Raw genomic sequence first — 17,473 nt, 5'->3', positions numbered from 1 at the left:
GTGGTTTCTGAGGAGGAAGAGTGTGGTCCCTCATCAAGGGATAGTGTGTTGATACAGTCTTTCAAGACGGTTTTAGGTGACAAACTGGGTAAGATACAAGGGTTCAAACACAAGATTTGCATTTAAGGAGATGCTGCTCCTGTTAAACACAAGTTGAGGAATGTACCATTGTGTGTAAGTGAGGAACTAGCAGGTATACTTAAAATTTTTTTGATCATGATGTGATTGAACTAGTCGAATTGTCTGGTAATAGCTAAAAAGAAAAGTGGGCAACAGTATGTATAGATCTTAGAAGTCTGAACAAAGTGATTTCGGTTGACTAGCATCCTCTACCTAGAATAAACAACATAATATATATGTCTGCTGGTGCTAAAGTTTTTAGAAAAATCGACTTAGCATCTGTATACCATCAGCTAGAGCTAGAGTTAGATCCTTCCTCTAGATATCTCACCGCTTTTGTTTTACTGATAGGGACTTTCCAATTCAAAGAGATGCCTTTTGAATTGGCATCTGCAGCTTACGTTTTTCAAAAAGTTCTAGAAGAAGTATTGAAAGGCATAAAGTGGGGTGGGGGGGCATCTTTAAGGACAACATCCTAATGTCAGGAAAAAAAAATGTAGATGAACATGATGAAATAATGAAATCCGTTTTGGGAAAGTTACAAAATGTAGGGATTGTAGCTAACAGAAAGAAATGCGAGTTCAGGAAAAAAAGAATAGAATATTTGGCACATGTCATTTCTGAGAAAGGTGTTCACACACAACCCAGTTTGGTTGAGGCTATAGTAAATGCACCTATACCACAAACACGAGAATATGTTGCATTGTTTCTGGGAGTGTGCACATTTTACACTAAATTAATCAAAAACATCTACCCTACAGAAATTGTTAAAGAAAGGGAAAAGATTTATGTGGGACGAGGTGTGCCAAAACGAATTTGATATGTTAAAAAATGACATTGTGTCAGCTGAAGTGTTTTCACCATTCGATCCCTCTAAAGAATGTATCATTACTGTTGATGCAAGTAATGAAGGTTTGGGTGCCACTCTTTCTCAGTATAAAGAGAACACAGAACAAACTATAGGGTTTGCATCCAGAGCCTTGAGGGAAAATTAGAAAATATTTTCAGTAATAGAAAAAGAGTTGTTGACCTGCTGTTGGGCAATTAAACATATCAAGTGCTATGTGTGGGGAAGGAAATTCGCTCTCAATACAGACCATAAACATCTGGTCCATATTGTGAATGGAGGTGCAATAAAAGATCACACTCCTAGACTAGCCAGATTGAGCTCAAAATTGTTATAGTATAATTTCCAACATATTTCTGGTGGAAGAAATATATAGATGGATTATTTGTCACGTTCACCTGTGTGTGAAAACACTGAGACGTCCAATCAAAATGAAGCTGATGCGGAATGTCTAATAGCCACCATAGATGTCTGTAACGTGTCTAGCTTCACAGAAAAAGATTGGAACGCAGCCTTTCTTGAAGATGCTACTTTTAAGGAGGTGTCTAAATATGTAACAGAAGGTTGGCCAAAAGAAAAACAACTACCCACAAGTGTTTAACCTATCTACAAAATAGCAGATGAGTTATCCATTGATAATGAAAGCATGCTTATGCGAGGAGAAACAAATTATACCTTCATGTGGTGTTAGAGCGACGTTACTCAAAGTACGGCCCGCGGGCCGCCAGCGGCACCACGGACCGACCTTGGCGGCCCACGGAAACGTACAACAAACGGTCTATGATAATGGCCGCAGTATGTAAACATAGAAGAGGGCCGCGGGAGCATGCGCAACAGTTGCTTCTTTGCGCATGCTCCCGCGGCCCTCCTCTATGTTTACTACGGCGGCCATTATTTATGGCGTTTCCGTGGATCCTGGAAGCCAAAGCCCCATAAAAGTCAGCGCTTGCAGCTAACTTTTACGGGGCTTTGTCATCTGCTTCCTGTCACCGGCTCCACGTCTGCTGCCCACCTGCCTGCCTGCCGTTCTACATTTGTGGCATCTTTACAGTGCTTTGAGTCAGGTAAGGCTCTTTGGTTATTTATTTATTTGTTTTTAATGTAGTGTGTGTGTTACTGGGGTAGGGGTGAGAGTAGATTGCGCTGCGTGCGTGCGCTGTGTGTGTGTGGTACTGGGGTAGGGGTGAGAGCAGATGGCGCTGTGTGTGTGTTACTGGGGTAGGGGTGAGAGCAGATTGCGCTGTGTGTGTGCGCTGTGTGTGTGTTACTGGGGTAGGGGTGAGAGCAGATGGCGCTGTGTGTGTGTTACTGGGGAAGGGGTGAGAGCAGATGGCGCTGTGTGTGTTACTGGGGTAGGGGTGAGAGCAGATGGCACTGTGTGCAGATGGCGCTGTGTGTGTTACTGGGGTAGGGGTGAGAGCAGATTGCACTGTGTGTGCGCTGTGTGTGTGTTACTGGGGTAGGGGTGAGAGCAGATGGCGCTGTGTGTGTGTTACTGGGGTAGGGGTGAGAGCAGATGGCACTGTGTGCAGATGGCGCTGTGTGCAGATGGCACTGTGTGTGTTACTGGGGTAGGGGTGAGAGCAGATGGTGCTGTGTGCAGATGGCGCTGTGTGCGTTACTGGGGTAGGGGTGAGAGCAGATGGTGCTGTGTGTGTTACTGGGGTAGGGGTGAGAGCAGATGGCGCTGTGTATGTTACTGGGGTAGGGGTGAGAGCAGATGGCGCTGTGTGTGTGCGCTGTGTGTGTGTTACTGGGGTAGGGGTGAGAGCAGATGGCGCTGTGTGTGTTACTGGGGTAGGGGTGAGAGCAGATGGCGCTGTGTGCAGATGGCGCTGTGTGCGTTACTGGGGTAGGGGTGAGAGCAGATGGCACGTGTGCAGATGGCGCTGTGTGTGTTACTGGGGTAGGGGTGAGAGCAGATGGCGCTGTGTGTGTGTTACTGGGGTAGGGGTGAGAGCAGATGGCGCTGTATGTGTGCGCTGTGTGTGTGTTACTGGGGTAGGGGTGAGAGCAGATGGCGCTGTGTGTGATAGACCGGACCCTGCAAGGGTAAGAACTGTGCTGCAGCATTGTTTAGCAATGTTTTGAAAAAGGGGGCGGGTGGTTGTTCCCCCTCTAAGCCCCCCCCCCCGCTGTCACTTCAGTGTGGCCCTCGGCCGCAAACCATACTGCAATTTTGGCCCCCGAGAAAAGGTTTGTGAGCACCCATGTGTTAGAGAAAGGATGATGAGTGCTCATGAAGGGCATTTAGGCCAAACCATTACTAAAAGGAAGGTTAGAGCAAATTATTGGTGGCCAAGCATGGATAGACAAGTCATTGATTTGGTCGAACAGTGTGTGATAAAATTCAAAAAAATAATATTCTGCTCCAACCTACTGAAATATCTGAAGGTCCTAGGTCTAAGGTAGCTATGGATTTTATTTGTCCTTTCAATGTGCTGCCACGGATATCCAGATTTGCCATTGTTGTTGTTGACTACTATAGTAAATGGTGAGAAGTGGGGTTCATTGAAGAACTTAGTACTAAAGGTGTGATCAAGAATTTAAAGAAAGTATTCCTTGGAGAAGGTTGTCCTAAAGAAATTGTGTCGGCCAAGGGTGTCCAGTTTGTGTCTAAATCCATGCAAGAATTTTAGAGGGAAATGTTATCAAGCACAGGAGGATTGTTTTATACTACCCACAAGCGAATAGACCTGCAGAAAAAACTGTGTCCACTGGTCTATTCAGAACAAAACTGATGTGGAAGAAGCGGTGAATACCATGCTGGACTCATTATTCAAGCCTGAATGGTACCACTGGCATGAGTCCTTTTGAGATCAAGAGGGGTTGGTTACCTATGTCTAAAATGTGCACTGGATGGTTCCAATAGTATCAGTCTAAAACCGACCATGAGAAACTAGTTGATGGAATCGTACGACCCAAAGTAGAAGTGTCCCAATGTAGAATGAAAAATTGGTCTGATGACAAACACAAGATCAAAGATTTTACCCTCAAGTTAGAAATAAGAGGTTAAGTATGGGTAAAAGATCCCATACATGTTGCGAAAGGAATGCCAAAGTTCAGGACTCCTGTTCAGGTGGAGGCTGCCTCTGGTAAGGCAATCTGTGTCAATGGGAATGAGTGGTGGGATATTGAAAGAATGGTAAAGATAAAATGGCATGAGTGTTGCATTTCCCCATCAAAGCAGTAGTAATGAATAGGGGCCATGAATGCATTGGTCCTAGACCCAAAAGTTCAAGACATATAAAAAACAAACATTTACAATACCGGGATGCATATTGTTCTATATATTTTTCCTGTATAAGTAAAGAATTCTATTGAGAAATGCACAATATTTTCCTATTATATGTTTTTATTTTGTATGTTTTTTTTACATTGCTATTGTATTCTGCTTAGTTTCTAGCTTTGTTTCGAGGTTAAATGCTTGGTAGAAATAAATCTGTCAATTCAATACGTTTTGTGTAATCATTGGTATTCAATGGAAAGAAAGGAGATGTTGCAATGATATCTTGATGTCACACTAATTCATATCAAGCACTCTAATAAGAATGTGGAAAGAAGTGAAGAGGTGGTCCATGAAAGTTCTATTATCTGGCAGTTGCTCCTGATGCTGCTGAGGGCTGTGATTTACTTCAATAAAACTCTTCATATTACAACGGTTTCCTGACTCGCTATCTGAAGGATATCACTACAAAATTATTCTTTTAGAAGTTGTGAAAAATCCTTAGGAAGCTAGAAACATTCTTGAGGAAAGTTTATTCAGAGTCGGCTAACATCTAATGCTTGAGGAGTTGAGAAAATACACTGATACAGTTCAAGCAGAGTAACAAAAGTTTATATGAGGGAAAAAAAAAAAGAGTAAGCCAAGGCCATTATTTAAAATATTAAAACATTAGCATCCCCTCGTATAGATGGCCAGTAAACTGCCACATCACAGGAGCTTGTGAATCTCTTAGCAACTTATTTTCACAGTAAAGTTCAAAAGATGAAGGAAGCTTAAATGAAGTTATCCTACAGCCAACTGTTTTTCCAGTATGGAATCCATGTCCCTTGACAAGGACGGTGCTCAAAAACATTCACAACCCCTAACAATCAATTTAACTAAATTGCTATCAGTAAGCCACCTTGCTCTCCTACTCAATCTCTTAGCAAACTCTCCTTTAAAGTAAAAGAGGTTATTAACTGTGTGTTGTTTCAGGCCCTGAACAGGTCTTTCAGATCTCTAGGTAGCCACTGTCAGGTCCATGCATGCCAAGCCCACACCTAGATGAGATGATCCAACCAATTTCCTGCCCACATAGTTCGATCCACTTTCTCTTAAACTTCTAGAAAAAACATAAAACAATCAAGGCTGTAAGAAGTAGATAAGATTTGGAAAAATTAACATCTTCTTTCCTGAAAGCTGGAGAGGCATGGAGTAAATAAAATGCCAAAAGACTAAAATTAACTTGTACACCATTTGCCCTTGCATCCTGATAACAACAGATCAGTGCTTAGCTAAGCTGGAACTGTCGGTTTAGTCTTTTAAAAAATAAATAAATAAATAACTGGGAAACCACTGCTTTTATTGCCAATAAAAGCATCTGGAAATTATTATGCCATTTACAGACCACTCAGCCTTCAATCTCTTGCTTTGCAATCACTGCACCCCACGCCCTCTTAGCATACCAGAAATGTAATCCTGGAGTAGCATCAGGTATCATCAATACATTTCTCAATTTAGAAATGCGTTTTTTGATTTCTTGCATGAGGTTTTCAGGTGGCAGCATTGAGGGGGAGGTCTAATAGCTCACATGAGAAACAGATTTCATGGGGCTTTTTGGTGTAATGCCGTTTTTTTCCTGAGCCAGAGATGAACGGGCATCTTTCCAGGGACTGCTAGTGCCAACTGAAAAGTACCTGTTTTGTGGCAGGGATCTCTGCTCCCAGCCTAACATGGCTCAAGAAAGAGGATAATGAGACTATGGGCCATATGTACCAACGAATTTTCCCATAGACACAGAATGGGTAAAACCATTTACTACATCTGGCCCTTAATCCCCTGAAAGAAAATACTCAATTTTGACTCACCCATCAGCAAGATTATAAACTCTGTACAGCAAAAATGAATTACTGAAATGGTAAGTGTTGTGAGGTATAAAAATAAAGCACATAAGATAAACCAAAACCAGGGGTAACATCTACTGCTCTCCCTGAGATATGTCACATCAACGATATAAATTAGTATAACTTCAAGGCATAATGGTGTTCAGTTTTCTTTTTAAATCATTGTCACTGGTTTTCCTAGGATATAGTAACATATGAAAAAAACAAAATCATTCCACAAGTTCATGCTCCATACCTTGGCTTTGTCCAGGTCTTTCTGTGAACCCTGCAGCTGCAGCCAGATCTGCTGGGGATCCTTCTCCCCGGGAGCAAGGGGCCGGCCCAACACCCCCAGGACATTCAACTGCACCCCAAAAAGGGCCTGAATGTGGCCTCTGTTCTCCCTTACAAGTCCTTCATGCACACAAGGTACAGCAAAGTCATCCATCGCCAGCTGTCGGTCCTCCTTCACTGGGTGAAGCATCGTTCTCAATGTTCGTTCTTGTTTTTTTTTTATTCAAAACATACACTCCGAAAACTCTTATTTCAGTTGCTTAATCTTGTTTCACTCACTAGACATCCGAAAAAAATGATTTTTCATTAAAAAAAACAACACAACGGTTAAAAAAAAATGTTCACACTTATTTAAAAACTTTACTGTTCAAGTCTGTAGCTCATAGGTCATTTGGCTCTCGCTCGACCAAAAGTCCACCATGGCCAGCAATCCAGAACTACCATGATGCTACGAAAAAAATAATACAGGAAAGACCTGATGTAACTATTTTTAACTGAAAACAGTCGAAGAGGCAGAACAAAATTATTTACAATGGAAAAAAAGAAAAATCAATCTCTTTGTGGTGTTTCTAGGCTTCACCACACCAAAAAATTGCATATTTACTTAACTAAGGCTCAGGGGTGATCCGTTGTTATTTGCCAAAATCTATAAACTATCCTTACTTTTCGGTCAACAATAATAGAGATTTCAGTGGGCGATCTGTCTAAAATGTCATTAATTTCGAGAATGACTTCGAAAATGCCCGTTCTTCAAAAAACACAAACTTCTCTTGCTGTGAAAATGCACATGCCCTTAGATGCACTGGAGAGAGTGCGCACCGCCCACAAATCCAACTACACAAATAGCCTCTACCACCCGCAAACAAAACCCAAGAGACCACAACGAACTGCCGTTCACGAAGGTGGCTGCTCTTTCATATTCTGATCCAATGAATTTAAACGGCATGCTTCTCCGTGAATATTCCCATTTGATTTCCTCATCCTGAAGCAACTTTAGGAAACACTACGAACACCCTCAATAAACAGAGGCATGCGAGTACCGGAAAAAAACGAGCAGTCGAAATTGAAAGCAAAAGCTCTGGTAGGAGGACTCGCAAGGCTTGGTATTTCAGGGCTCGTCCTCTCTGGGCCTCAAGCTGAAGGGTCGGCGTCCTGTCTGTCTACCACAACACCTGGGTGTGTGCTGTGGGGGACCCTGATGGCGCCCCGGCATCACAGTCGCTCGTGTTAGGTTGTTGCTGCTTGTCTGGCTACTCACGTTCTAACACACGATTCAACCAATGGCCGCCTCTCCCGTGGGCACGTGGGCATGTGGGGAATTCCCAGCCCAGCGTCATAGTTAGGGGCGGAGCCCGGCCTGCCGCTCGCTGACTGGGCGGCTCAATGCTCAGGCATCGAAGTATGAGTTCACGCTGCGGGGTCCGGTGCACCGCGCGGGTCAGGGGAATTAAGCACGCGCAGTGTTTTAAAGGGACAGCCTGTACTGTGATGGGTGTGCGCGGTGGCATCTCTCTGGCAAAGGTGTACTCTACAGAGCACCTGCGTTTTCATATTTCTGCTCTAAACACACGGCATAGGCGTCGCCCCTACTTCGAGGTGCCCAGTGAATGGAAATGGGATAAAGTTGGCCGCGACAAATTGGGTGTGATGAGAGTTCAGGACTTTAGTGGAGTGATGCAGAGAATGAGAAATTTCCTAGCTAGCGTGAAGGAAAGTTTCAATTCTATTAAGGACACGGAGGCGAGGATTATGCATGATCTTTCTTCACTTTTATTGACAGCAGGTTCAAAGTTCAACAAGAAAAATCTACAAAGCCCATGAGACCCACTCCCATGGTAACCAATGTCCAATCACACTGCCATCCGACTGAATGTATAAATATCCTCTTGCGATGACGTTCTTCCTCGTCTTCACTGCGAACTGACTTGGATCGTCGCTAGGTAGTCGCAGGATTCACTCCTAAGAACAAATGTGAATAATAGGTAAGCAATTGAATCCGCAAAAGTCAATAAATCATACAAACGAACTCCTAGTCCTCTGACCAACATAGCAAACAATGCTAGTAGTACCCAACTTAGGTAAAACACATGGTATACCACAACATAACTTTAAGTAAAGGAAAACTGAATATACCACCTCTCAACGGACGAATTCACTCCGGGTGGGCGCCACGGCAACCGTGGCGGGTGGGATAATCCTTGCCTCCGTGTCCTTAATAGAATTGAAACTTTCCTTCACGCTAGCTAGGAAATTTCTCATTCTGTGTCAGGACCGGAGGCGAGGATTATGGATGTTCAAAGCTTACTCACCACCAATGAAGCGGCTTCATGAATAGGTTTAAAATAGAACTTTTTAAAAGTCGACTCGGAGGACCAGTCGGCCGCATTCATAATGTCTTCCAATCTACCACCTACTTGGATTGCTTTAGAAGCCATGGCACCTCGGGTGGAGTGAGCTCCGAACAGCTGGACATTAATGCCCGATTCCGATGGGATCCACCTGACCCACCGGGCAATAGAAGGGGAGGAGACCGCTCTGAAAGGTTTCTTGATCGAAATGAGCAATTGCCTCTCCCCCGGCGGCCGAAGTTCCGCCGTCACCTCTTCGTATCTCCTTAAGCATCTAACCACGCATAGCTTGGGTGTATGATCAAAAGCAGGATAGGTTACTGACCTGGTACTAGACTTTGTACGCTGTGAAATCGTGAAAGTGACTCCCTCTGGCGAAAAAACTCTAGCAGATACATCTAGAGCCCTGACATCGGAGACCCGTTTGCATGAGATGAGGCAGAGCAAGATTGCCAGTTTGGCCGATAACTGTTTACGGACAGGTACTGATTATCCGGCCATGCGATCAAGAAGCGTAAAACCTGATCAACATCCCACAGGGAGGTATACCTGGGTTCCGGTGGTTTAGCCATGCAAATGCCCTTCAATAGCTTGCACACCCACGGATGTTCCCCTACGGGACGATCATCAATCGGAGGGTGTCCTGCTGAAATCGCGGAACGAAAAGAATTAACTGAGCAATAGGATTGGCCAGAAGCCGCTAGGCCAGCCAGAAAGTTCAAGATATCGGTAATCTGGGCCCCCAAGGGATCGAAGTGCCTTGCCAGACACCAACGAGCCCAGCTGTTCCAGGCTGATCTGTACCTCTTGCAAGTACTAGGGGCCCATGCCTGTCTGATGAAATCTTCAGCCTCCCGTGAAAGTCTGTGATCTGCCCAGCGTTCCCTGAAATCCTCCAGGCCACTAGAGAGAGATGGCCCTGAAGAGCTAGCGGGTGGAATTGCCCCTCTGGATTCGACAGTATGTTCGGACGAACCGGAAGCAGAATAGGAAGGTCGCAAGAGAGCTCCAGAAGCGCTGGGAACCAAACTTGAGACCGCCAGAGCGGTGTGATCAGAATCACTGTCGCCCCCTGGCGACGAACCTGAGCCGTTACTCTCAGGATCAGAAGGAAGGGGGGAAACGCGTAGTTCTGATCCCGGCCCCAGTCCTGAAGGAAAGCATTGACTGCCCTCGCGCCGGGATCCGGGCGCCAGCTGAAGTAGCGAGGAAGCTGAGTGTTCCACCTGGACGCAAAGAGGTCCACCGTACAAGGACCCCATCGATCCAACAGAGCTAGGAACACCGCTCTGTCCAGACGCCAATCGCTGGGATCCTCCAGATATCTGGAGTTCCAGTCCGCCAGGACGTTCTGGGACCCCGGAAGATACTCCGCTGTGACTGAGATTTGACGCTGCAGGCAAAAATGCCAAAAATCTTTTGCTAACTCCGCTAGGGCCTTCGAGCGGGTCCCCCCAGGCGGTTGATATACTGTACCGCCGAGACGTTGTCCATCCTTAGAAGGACGCAGCAAGAAACCTTGTCCCGCGTCAGGGATCTGATCGCGAACAAACCCGCGAGGAGCTCCAGGCAGTTGATGTGGAGATCGAGCTCCTGCTGGGTCCAGCGGCCCCCGAAGGAGATGTCCCCACAATGAGCTCCCCAGCCGAATCGACTGGCGTCCGACTCTATGATCAGATCGGGGGCGGCCCCGAATATTGCTCTGCCGTTCCACGTTTCCATGTGGTCCAGCCACCACTGGATCTCCGTCCGCGCCTCCTGGGACAAAACTATCAGCTCCGAGTATGAAAGGCCCCTCTGTAGATGATGGGCTTTGAGGCGTTGGTGGGCCCTGTAATGGAGAGGGCCCGGGAAGATGGCCTGGATCGAAGAGGAGAGGAGCCCCACCACCCTGGCCAACTGCCTCAGGGAGATGCTGTCCCGTCTCAAGACCGTGGACAGTTCCTTCTTGATCTTCGGGCCCGGGAGACTGAGGGAGGCTGCCTGGGAGTCGATGAGAAACCCCAGAAAGGTCATAGACTGCGAAGGAAGCAGTTCCGACTTCTGTGAGTTGATCACAAACCCCAGATCCTGCTGGAGTTGAATAGTTATGTTCACATTGGATACGAGCTGCGAGCGCGACTGATCCATCAGGAGGATGTCGTCGAGATAAATAATCAAGCGAATCCCCCGAGCCCGCAGGTATTCCACTACTGGGTTGAGTAGCTTCGTGAAGCACCACGGGGCCGACGACAGGCCGAATGGCAGGGAAGAAAACTCGAATGCCTGTCCTCTCCAGATGAACTGCAGGAACCGGCGATGAGGAGGAAAGATGGGGACCGTAAGGTAGGCATCCTTGAGGTCCAACCGCACCATCCAATCCCCAAGCAGTAAGAGATCCCTGAGCATGTGAATGCCCTCTATTTTGAAGTGGCGGTACACCACCCACTCGTTGAAGGACTTGAGCTTGATAACGGGACGAAACCCTTTGTCCTTCTTTTCTACCAGGAACAGATTGCTCACGAAACCCCTGGGGTGGATCGTTGACGGGTGGATAGCTTCTTTCTGAAGAAGCTCTTGAACCTCCGCATCTATCAATGTTGCTTCCGTGTCTGAGAAAACCAAGGGCCGTGGAGGAAAGTCCTGAACTGTAGTCCCCAAAAACTCTATGTGGAACCCCGTGACCGTCTGCAACACCCAAGCATCTGACATTAAGGAGGCCCACTTGTGGGCGAAGAAGCGTAGCCTCCCTCCTAGAATGCGAGGGGAAAAAAGGGTAACACTCACCGTTAACGCCTCCGGGGGCGTTAGCTCCACCACGGGCGGACCTCTTGGACTTCCCTCTACCCCGGTTGGGGAAGAAGGTACCCTGACGGCCATCCCTCCATCCGTTGTTTCGCGGTGGGTAGGGTGAGGGGCCTTGCTGGAAAGCACGGCCGGAAGAGCGACCCCTGCCTCGTCCGGCCCCGCTGAAAACCTTTCCAGGAAAGATTTTCTTAATTGAGCTCTGCGCCTTATCGAGCGCTGAGAAGGTTGCTACGAACTTGCTCAACTCCTTCAAGAAAGGATCTCCGAACAAGTTCCCTTGGGCCACCGCCCCCGCCTCTGAGTTGGAGAGTTCTCCTAACTTAGGGTCTATTTTAATAAGTAAGGATCTTCTCCTCTCTGCAGAGAGAGTGCAATTTGCGTTCCCCAACAAGCAGACTGCCCTTTGGGCCCATCCCACCACAATATCTGTGGATAGGGAAGTATTGGACCGCTTAGCCCGTTCGGCAACCTGGATGATCTGCGTGAGGGGACCCAGGACATCCAGTAATTTATCCTGGCATCCCCTCCAGGAACGATCGATACCCTTCTTCGGGTCCTTGACGTACTTCCCGAAGAAAGTACACATCTTGGGATCCAGATCAGGGGTAGCCGCCACTCGATCTGGTAGAGTCGGGCGTGGGCATTCCGCCCGTAACCTAGCCCGCACTTCCTTCTCTAGGGGCTGGCGGATTTTGCTGGCCACTTAATCCGCCACCCTCTTATCCGGATGCCACTCCGAAGAGCGGGGGTGATATAAGTCCTCTGGGTGGAACATTTCCGCCTCCGATTCCTCAGTCTCAGGCGGGTCTGATAAATTAGAAGACGGGCACCAAGGACGCCCCACTTCCTGATCCTCCTCAGAGGAAGAATCCCCGTCCGTGTCCCTCACGACCCGCTTAGGGGACCCCTGGGCCGGGTCCGATCTGGTGTGAATCACTTCACCGGTCTCTCCGGGCTCAGGCCCCTCCCGGAAGGGTGGCTGCTGTAACGTGCGCGCACTCTTACGGAAGGATTCAGCCAGACGACCGAATCCTTCCAGGTGCCCCGCGACACGCTTGCGGCATTTCTTGGGGACTGCCTCTCCCTGTAGGTCAGTGTCCGTCAGTCCCATCCCTGTTCCCTTAAACACGTGGTCCGATAATCTGGCCACGCTGTCTTGCAAGGGCCCCAAAGCCCTACTGATAGCCTGCATCAGCAGGAGGTCCATCTCAGGAGCCAAGGCCCTCTGGGTTGAGCCCTCCCCCGGGGACAGGGTGGGGAAAGCGTCACGCTCGTGGGTGAGGGACATAGTAGGGAAGGTTGCAGGAAAAAACGCCCTTTTTAACCTTATAGGGCAGCCCCCCCGCACTCCTGCAGTCACAGAAAGTTCGGCCCGTCACAAGCGGATCGCCCGTTCAAAATGAGGCCCACAATCGAAAATCACCGACACGCGGTGTCCGCGGGGGTTGGCAGGGCTTAAAGTGAGCAGGGACTCACTTTAAACCCAACGTGTTTATCCGAAGCGTCCGAGCGCAAACGCGACTCGAAACGCTGAGTAAAAACGCTTGGGAGCACTGGAGCGCGCAAAAGAGCGCCCTCTGGTGGACCCGACCAAGATTAATTTATCGATCGCGCTCGGGCTGAAAAGCCTACCGCGCGTTGATGTTGCCAAGCAACAAATACACAAACACACACGCGCGTGATCGATCGAACACAATTATAAACCAACACTAAATCGCTATCAAAGACAGTTCTTAACTCTACAACTCAGAGACAGAGAAGGGGCACTTATCTGACAGAGAGCAGTGAAGAAAGAGGAAGAACGTCATTGCATGAGGATATTTATACATTCAGTCGGATGGCAGTGTGATTGGACATTGGTTGCCATGGGAGTGGGTCTCATGGGCTTTGTAGTTTTTTCTTGTTGAACTTTGAACCTGCTGTCAATAAAAGTGAAGAAAGATCATGCATAATCCTCGCCTCCGGTCCTGACATAGAATTGAGTAAAGTACAGATGCCTTGGCTCCGCAGCTCGTGTGAAACCTTCAACAAGTATTATGCATGTTTTTGTATACCCAGTGGTACACATCCAGGGAGGGACGAGGATATGCCCAGTGACCCCCCGTGGTATCTGGAGTTTTAGTTAGCATGAGGCCCATGCGAGGGCACGAGCACTCTAGTTGCTTTATGAACTGCGAAAGTAAAACAGACACGGTGCGTGACAGAGTATAGTTTGCAATTTAGAACGGGCTGGAAGGGCATGAAGGATGGATTGTAATCGGTATAGTACACAATTAAACAAATCGAAAATATAAACTCCAACCTAAGCAGTACGTGAATTCCGATCAATAGTCACGGTCACAGCTAAATGGGTAAAAGAACACGATGGGCTGCTGTGATGCTTTGAATTGGAAAAGGAAGACGGAGTGGCACTGTTTACAAATAACAGGGTGATAAAAATCACAACTTGCAGGGGGCGTGTTGATGAAAAGCACACAGGAGAGAGATTACTGTCTCGGAGCCACTGCACCTGTTTCAATTAAAACATCTTTGCATGAAAAGAGCTGTTGGCTATAGAGCCGGGACTGGCTGAGGGTGTCACGTGACATGAAGCTAATTAGCACCCACTGGGCTTGTGTCACGATGAAGGATCGTGTCATGAGAAAAAACAGAAATTGAAGGCTGCAGTGGTCCTGTAGTATGTTTTAATTCATTTTACACACATTGTCACCAAGTAAGTTGAAAACAGCAAGAACGTTAGTAAAGATATTCAGTCCCACATGGTGACAATAGTTTAAGGGCTTGCTTAAAGCGTGTGTATGGGTGTCTGTATCCAGCAAGTTTTAGGTTATAACGCTGGGTATAAAGTGGTTATTGCACTTGCTTGGGACCGCGCCATGCTGTCTTGTCATCTATTATGTAATTTCAAAAGTTGCAGTGATGCTATCAATGAAGTTATAGAAAATGTCATAAGTGAGGTAATATGTGGGGTGATTAGCTGTGCATGGCAAGGGCGCTAGTTATATTTACCTTATCGCACAAGTTAGAATTACTAGAGATAACGATAGCTGGTGAATTTCAATGGTTTTTTTTTAGTTTAAAATGTTACGTTGTCTCTGAAACTTGCACCTAACTGTAACATCACTTTAACCTAGATGCTTTTCAGTGAATTTCTAGGTTTCAAAAAAATGTAAAGTACTATTTTATTACCATCTGTAAAGCTAAACCCCCACCATGTACGGATGGTGGCCAACATCTCATAGGCAGGTAACAACCCCCTTACGATCACAGCTAATTGCCCAGAGGGCCTGTGGCTAGACCCTGCATCCAACCCATTATGAGCAGCCAACCTCACATCAAACACAGCATTCTGGCAAACGCAGCATGCAGTTGGTCTTGAAGGTCCTGGCTGCACAAAGGCAGACTCCCATCCCCTGGGCTGATTTTTCAAAAAAAAAGAAGGAGAGGTGCGTGCCCCTAGCATTTGCAGGCCCCAGTGATCCTGCCCTCAGGGCTGTATTTTTTATTTTTATATATAAAACAGAGGAGGATGAGTTGCACCCCACCTTGAGCCTTTGCAGGCACTGGGGATCGCATCACCATACCCCTTTCTTTTAAAATGAAAGGGAGGTGGGCATGGTGCCACCATCTCTGAGCCACTAAATGCCCTGGGCACCCCATTCCCCTGGGGCTGCATTTTTTTATTAAGGGGAGGAAGGCACGCAGCCACCCTCCCGAGCATTTATGGCCCCAGGGACCCCATGCCTGGGGTCTTTCTTTGATGTAAGTGGAGAGGTATGCAAGGTCACTTTTCCTCTTTATGGCCCCAGGGACCCTATTCCCCACAGCATTTATTTTTTAAGATGAGGGAGTGTGTGGTATCTTTCACCAATCCTCCTTGGGCCCCAGGGACCTCATTCTACAAAGCTTTTTTTTTTATAAAGAGAGGGGCATATGGACCCCCTCCATGGACCTTTACAGCCCTAGATAACCCATACCCCAGGTGGCCAAATCATACATTTAGAGGTAAGGAGGTGCTGCCCACTGCAGGCCCCAGGAACCCCATCCCTGAGGCATTTCTTTTTAATTAAGGGGGAAGAGGCACACAGCCCCCACCCCAAGCCACTATGGGCCCCAGGGACCTAATTCTCGGGGCCTTGAGTCTTTTTTATTAAGGAGAGGGGGCATGCAGCCCACCTCCCCACCCAATAGGGCCCCGAAGATCCCATCCCCGCTGCCAAAACATATATTTTAAGGGGAAGAGGGGGGTGCTCTGCCCCCACAAGCCTTTTGTGGCCCTGGGTTCCCCATCCCCCAGGGCCTTCTTTTCCATTAGGGAGAGGGGGGATGCACAGCCCCCTGCTAATAGTGGCCCCGGAGACTCTACCCCCAGGACATTACTGTCGGAAACGGTGGGAGGACCTGAGATGCTGGGCACGGAAGACTGTGGAGGCCCAGCTGGTGATGGCCTCCCAACAAGGAAGGGGTGCCCGTCAGACCCTGACCCCCCTGATGGCCTGCATACAGGCAGTGGCCTACCCTGAGCTGTATGGGCACTTGAGGGCATCACAGCAGCCACAAGGGGGTGAGTACAGTGGCTATCATTACAACTTATGGCCGGTGGGGTGGTATCCGGGTGGTGGCTGTGTGTTAGTGTGTCCCCCTAGGCCAGGCCAGACATAGCAGGGTAAGTCGTCTGGAGGATAAGGGTTGAATGGAAAATACTGGTTGCCTAGCTTGTTAGATTTCACTTCTATACAGGGCTGCGAGGGTCCCAGGTGTGCTGCAGTTGGCAGTGTGTGCCCCTCCTCATGCCTTGGTGACTAGCCATTTCACTAGTATTGCAATGCATAGTGCGTAGGCCTGTTCCCTGTGTGTGAGGGTGCTGTGTACGCCAACGGTGGTGTTGGTGCAGTCATTGACCCAGTGTATCTTTTGTCTCTCTACCCCCTTTCTTGTTTTGTCATCCTCTCCTTATGTGCATTAGCATCATCAGGCGGAGGAGCAGAGGCACTGGCGACAGAGGGAGCTGCATCCCACAGGACCCTGGAGACAGACGCAGAGGGAACCAGTGGGATGGAGGGCGAGGGGAGCACCATGGCGGTGACTGGAGGGGACAACACAGACTCTGATACCTCCTCCGATGGAAGCTCCCTGGTGGTGGCGGACACCTCTGTGACCACCCCAGGTGCAGGTACAGGCGCAACCCCCGTACCAGCACCGCTGTCACAGTAGCCCCTCAGCGAGTTGCCTGTGCCCGCTCACCCAGGAGGGTGGGCATCTCCTTCGCCCCATGCACCTCAGTCCCTGCCCCAGTGAGCCCTGCTGCCCTGAGTGAGCAGGCTATTGACCTCTTGAGATCCATATCTGTAGGGCAATCAACAATTGTGAATGCCATCCAGGGGCTGGCATCCCAAATGCAGCAATGCAATCCATTCCTGGAGGGCATTCACTGTGGATTGGCGGCCCAACAGAGATCGATTCAGGCTCTGGCCTCCTCTCTGATGGCAGCCATTGTCCCTGTTTCTACCGTCCCCCCTTCAACTTCCACTTCCCAGTCCCATTCTCCTCAACCCCAACCCATCCCAAGCACACAGGCAGATGAGCATGCACACAAGACGACACACGAGTGGCACAGGCAAACACAAGCACCACACTCCATTCCACAGGCACTCACACAAACACCATTCAGTTGCAGACACAACAACATCCACTGTCTCCACTGTCTCCCCCTCCTCCTCCACCTCTCACCCAGTTACGTCCACACTCACACCTGCATGCACTACATCAATATCCACTACCAGCATCATCACCACACCAAGCAGAACACACACCTCACTGGCAGACACCTCCACAACATCCATGCACGCGTCCTCTGTGTCCTCTCCCACCATGTCTGTCCCCCCTCCTAAAGGACACAAATTCAAGCACTCAGACACCCAACAGCCATCCACCTCACAACAGTATACAGCCCATGCACCTGCACCCAAATCCAGCAGACATACACCTC

At 48.2% G+C, this 17,473-nt stretch overlaps 1 protein-coding gene across 1 annotated transcript in view; it reads right to left on the bottom strand.

The window, feature by feature from the left end:
• The window catches only part of LOC138299758 (NEDD4-binding protein 1-like), a 253,504-nt gene extending 245,859 nt beyond the window's left edge, over positions 1-7,645 (bottom strand). The window contains exon 1 of the mRNA XM_069238295.1: positions 6,312-7,645. Coding sequence (XP_069094396.1) covers positions 6,312-6,539 — 228 coding nt within the window. The 5' untranslated portion in view covers positions 6,540-7,645. The remainder of the gene's footprint in view (positions 1-6,311) is intronic.
• Between the last annotated feature and the right edge of the window lie 9,828 nt (positions 7,646-17,473).

Source organism: Pleurodeles waltl, chromosome 6 (assembly GCF_031143425.1).
Source record: "Pleurodeles waltl isolate 20211129_DDA chromosome 6, aPleWal1.hap1.20221129, whole genome shotgun sequence".
NCBI lineage: Eukaryota > Metazoa > Chordata > Amphibia > Caudata > Salamandridae > Pleurodeles > Pleurodeles waltl.
Note: the sequence above shows the minus strand (reverse complement) of the source record. Positions and strands in the feature narration are given on the sequence as shown.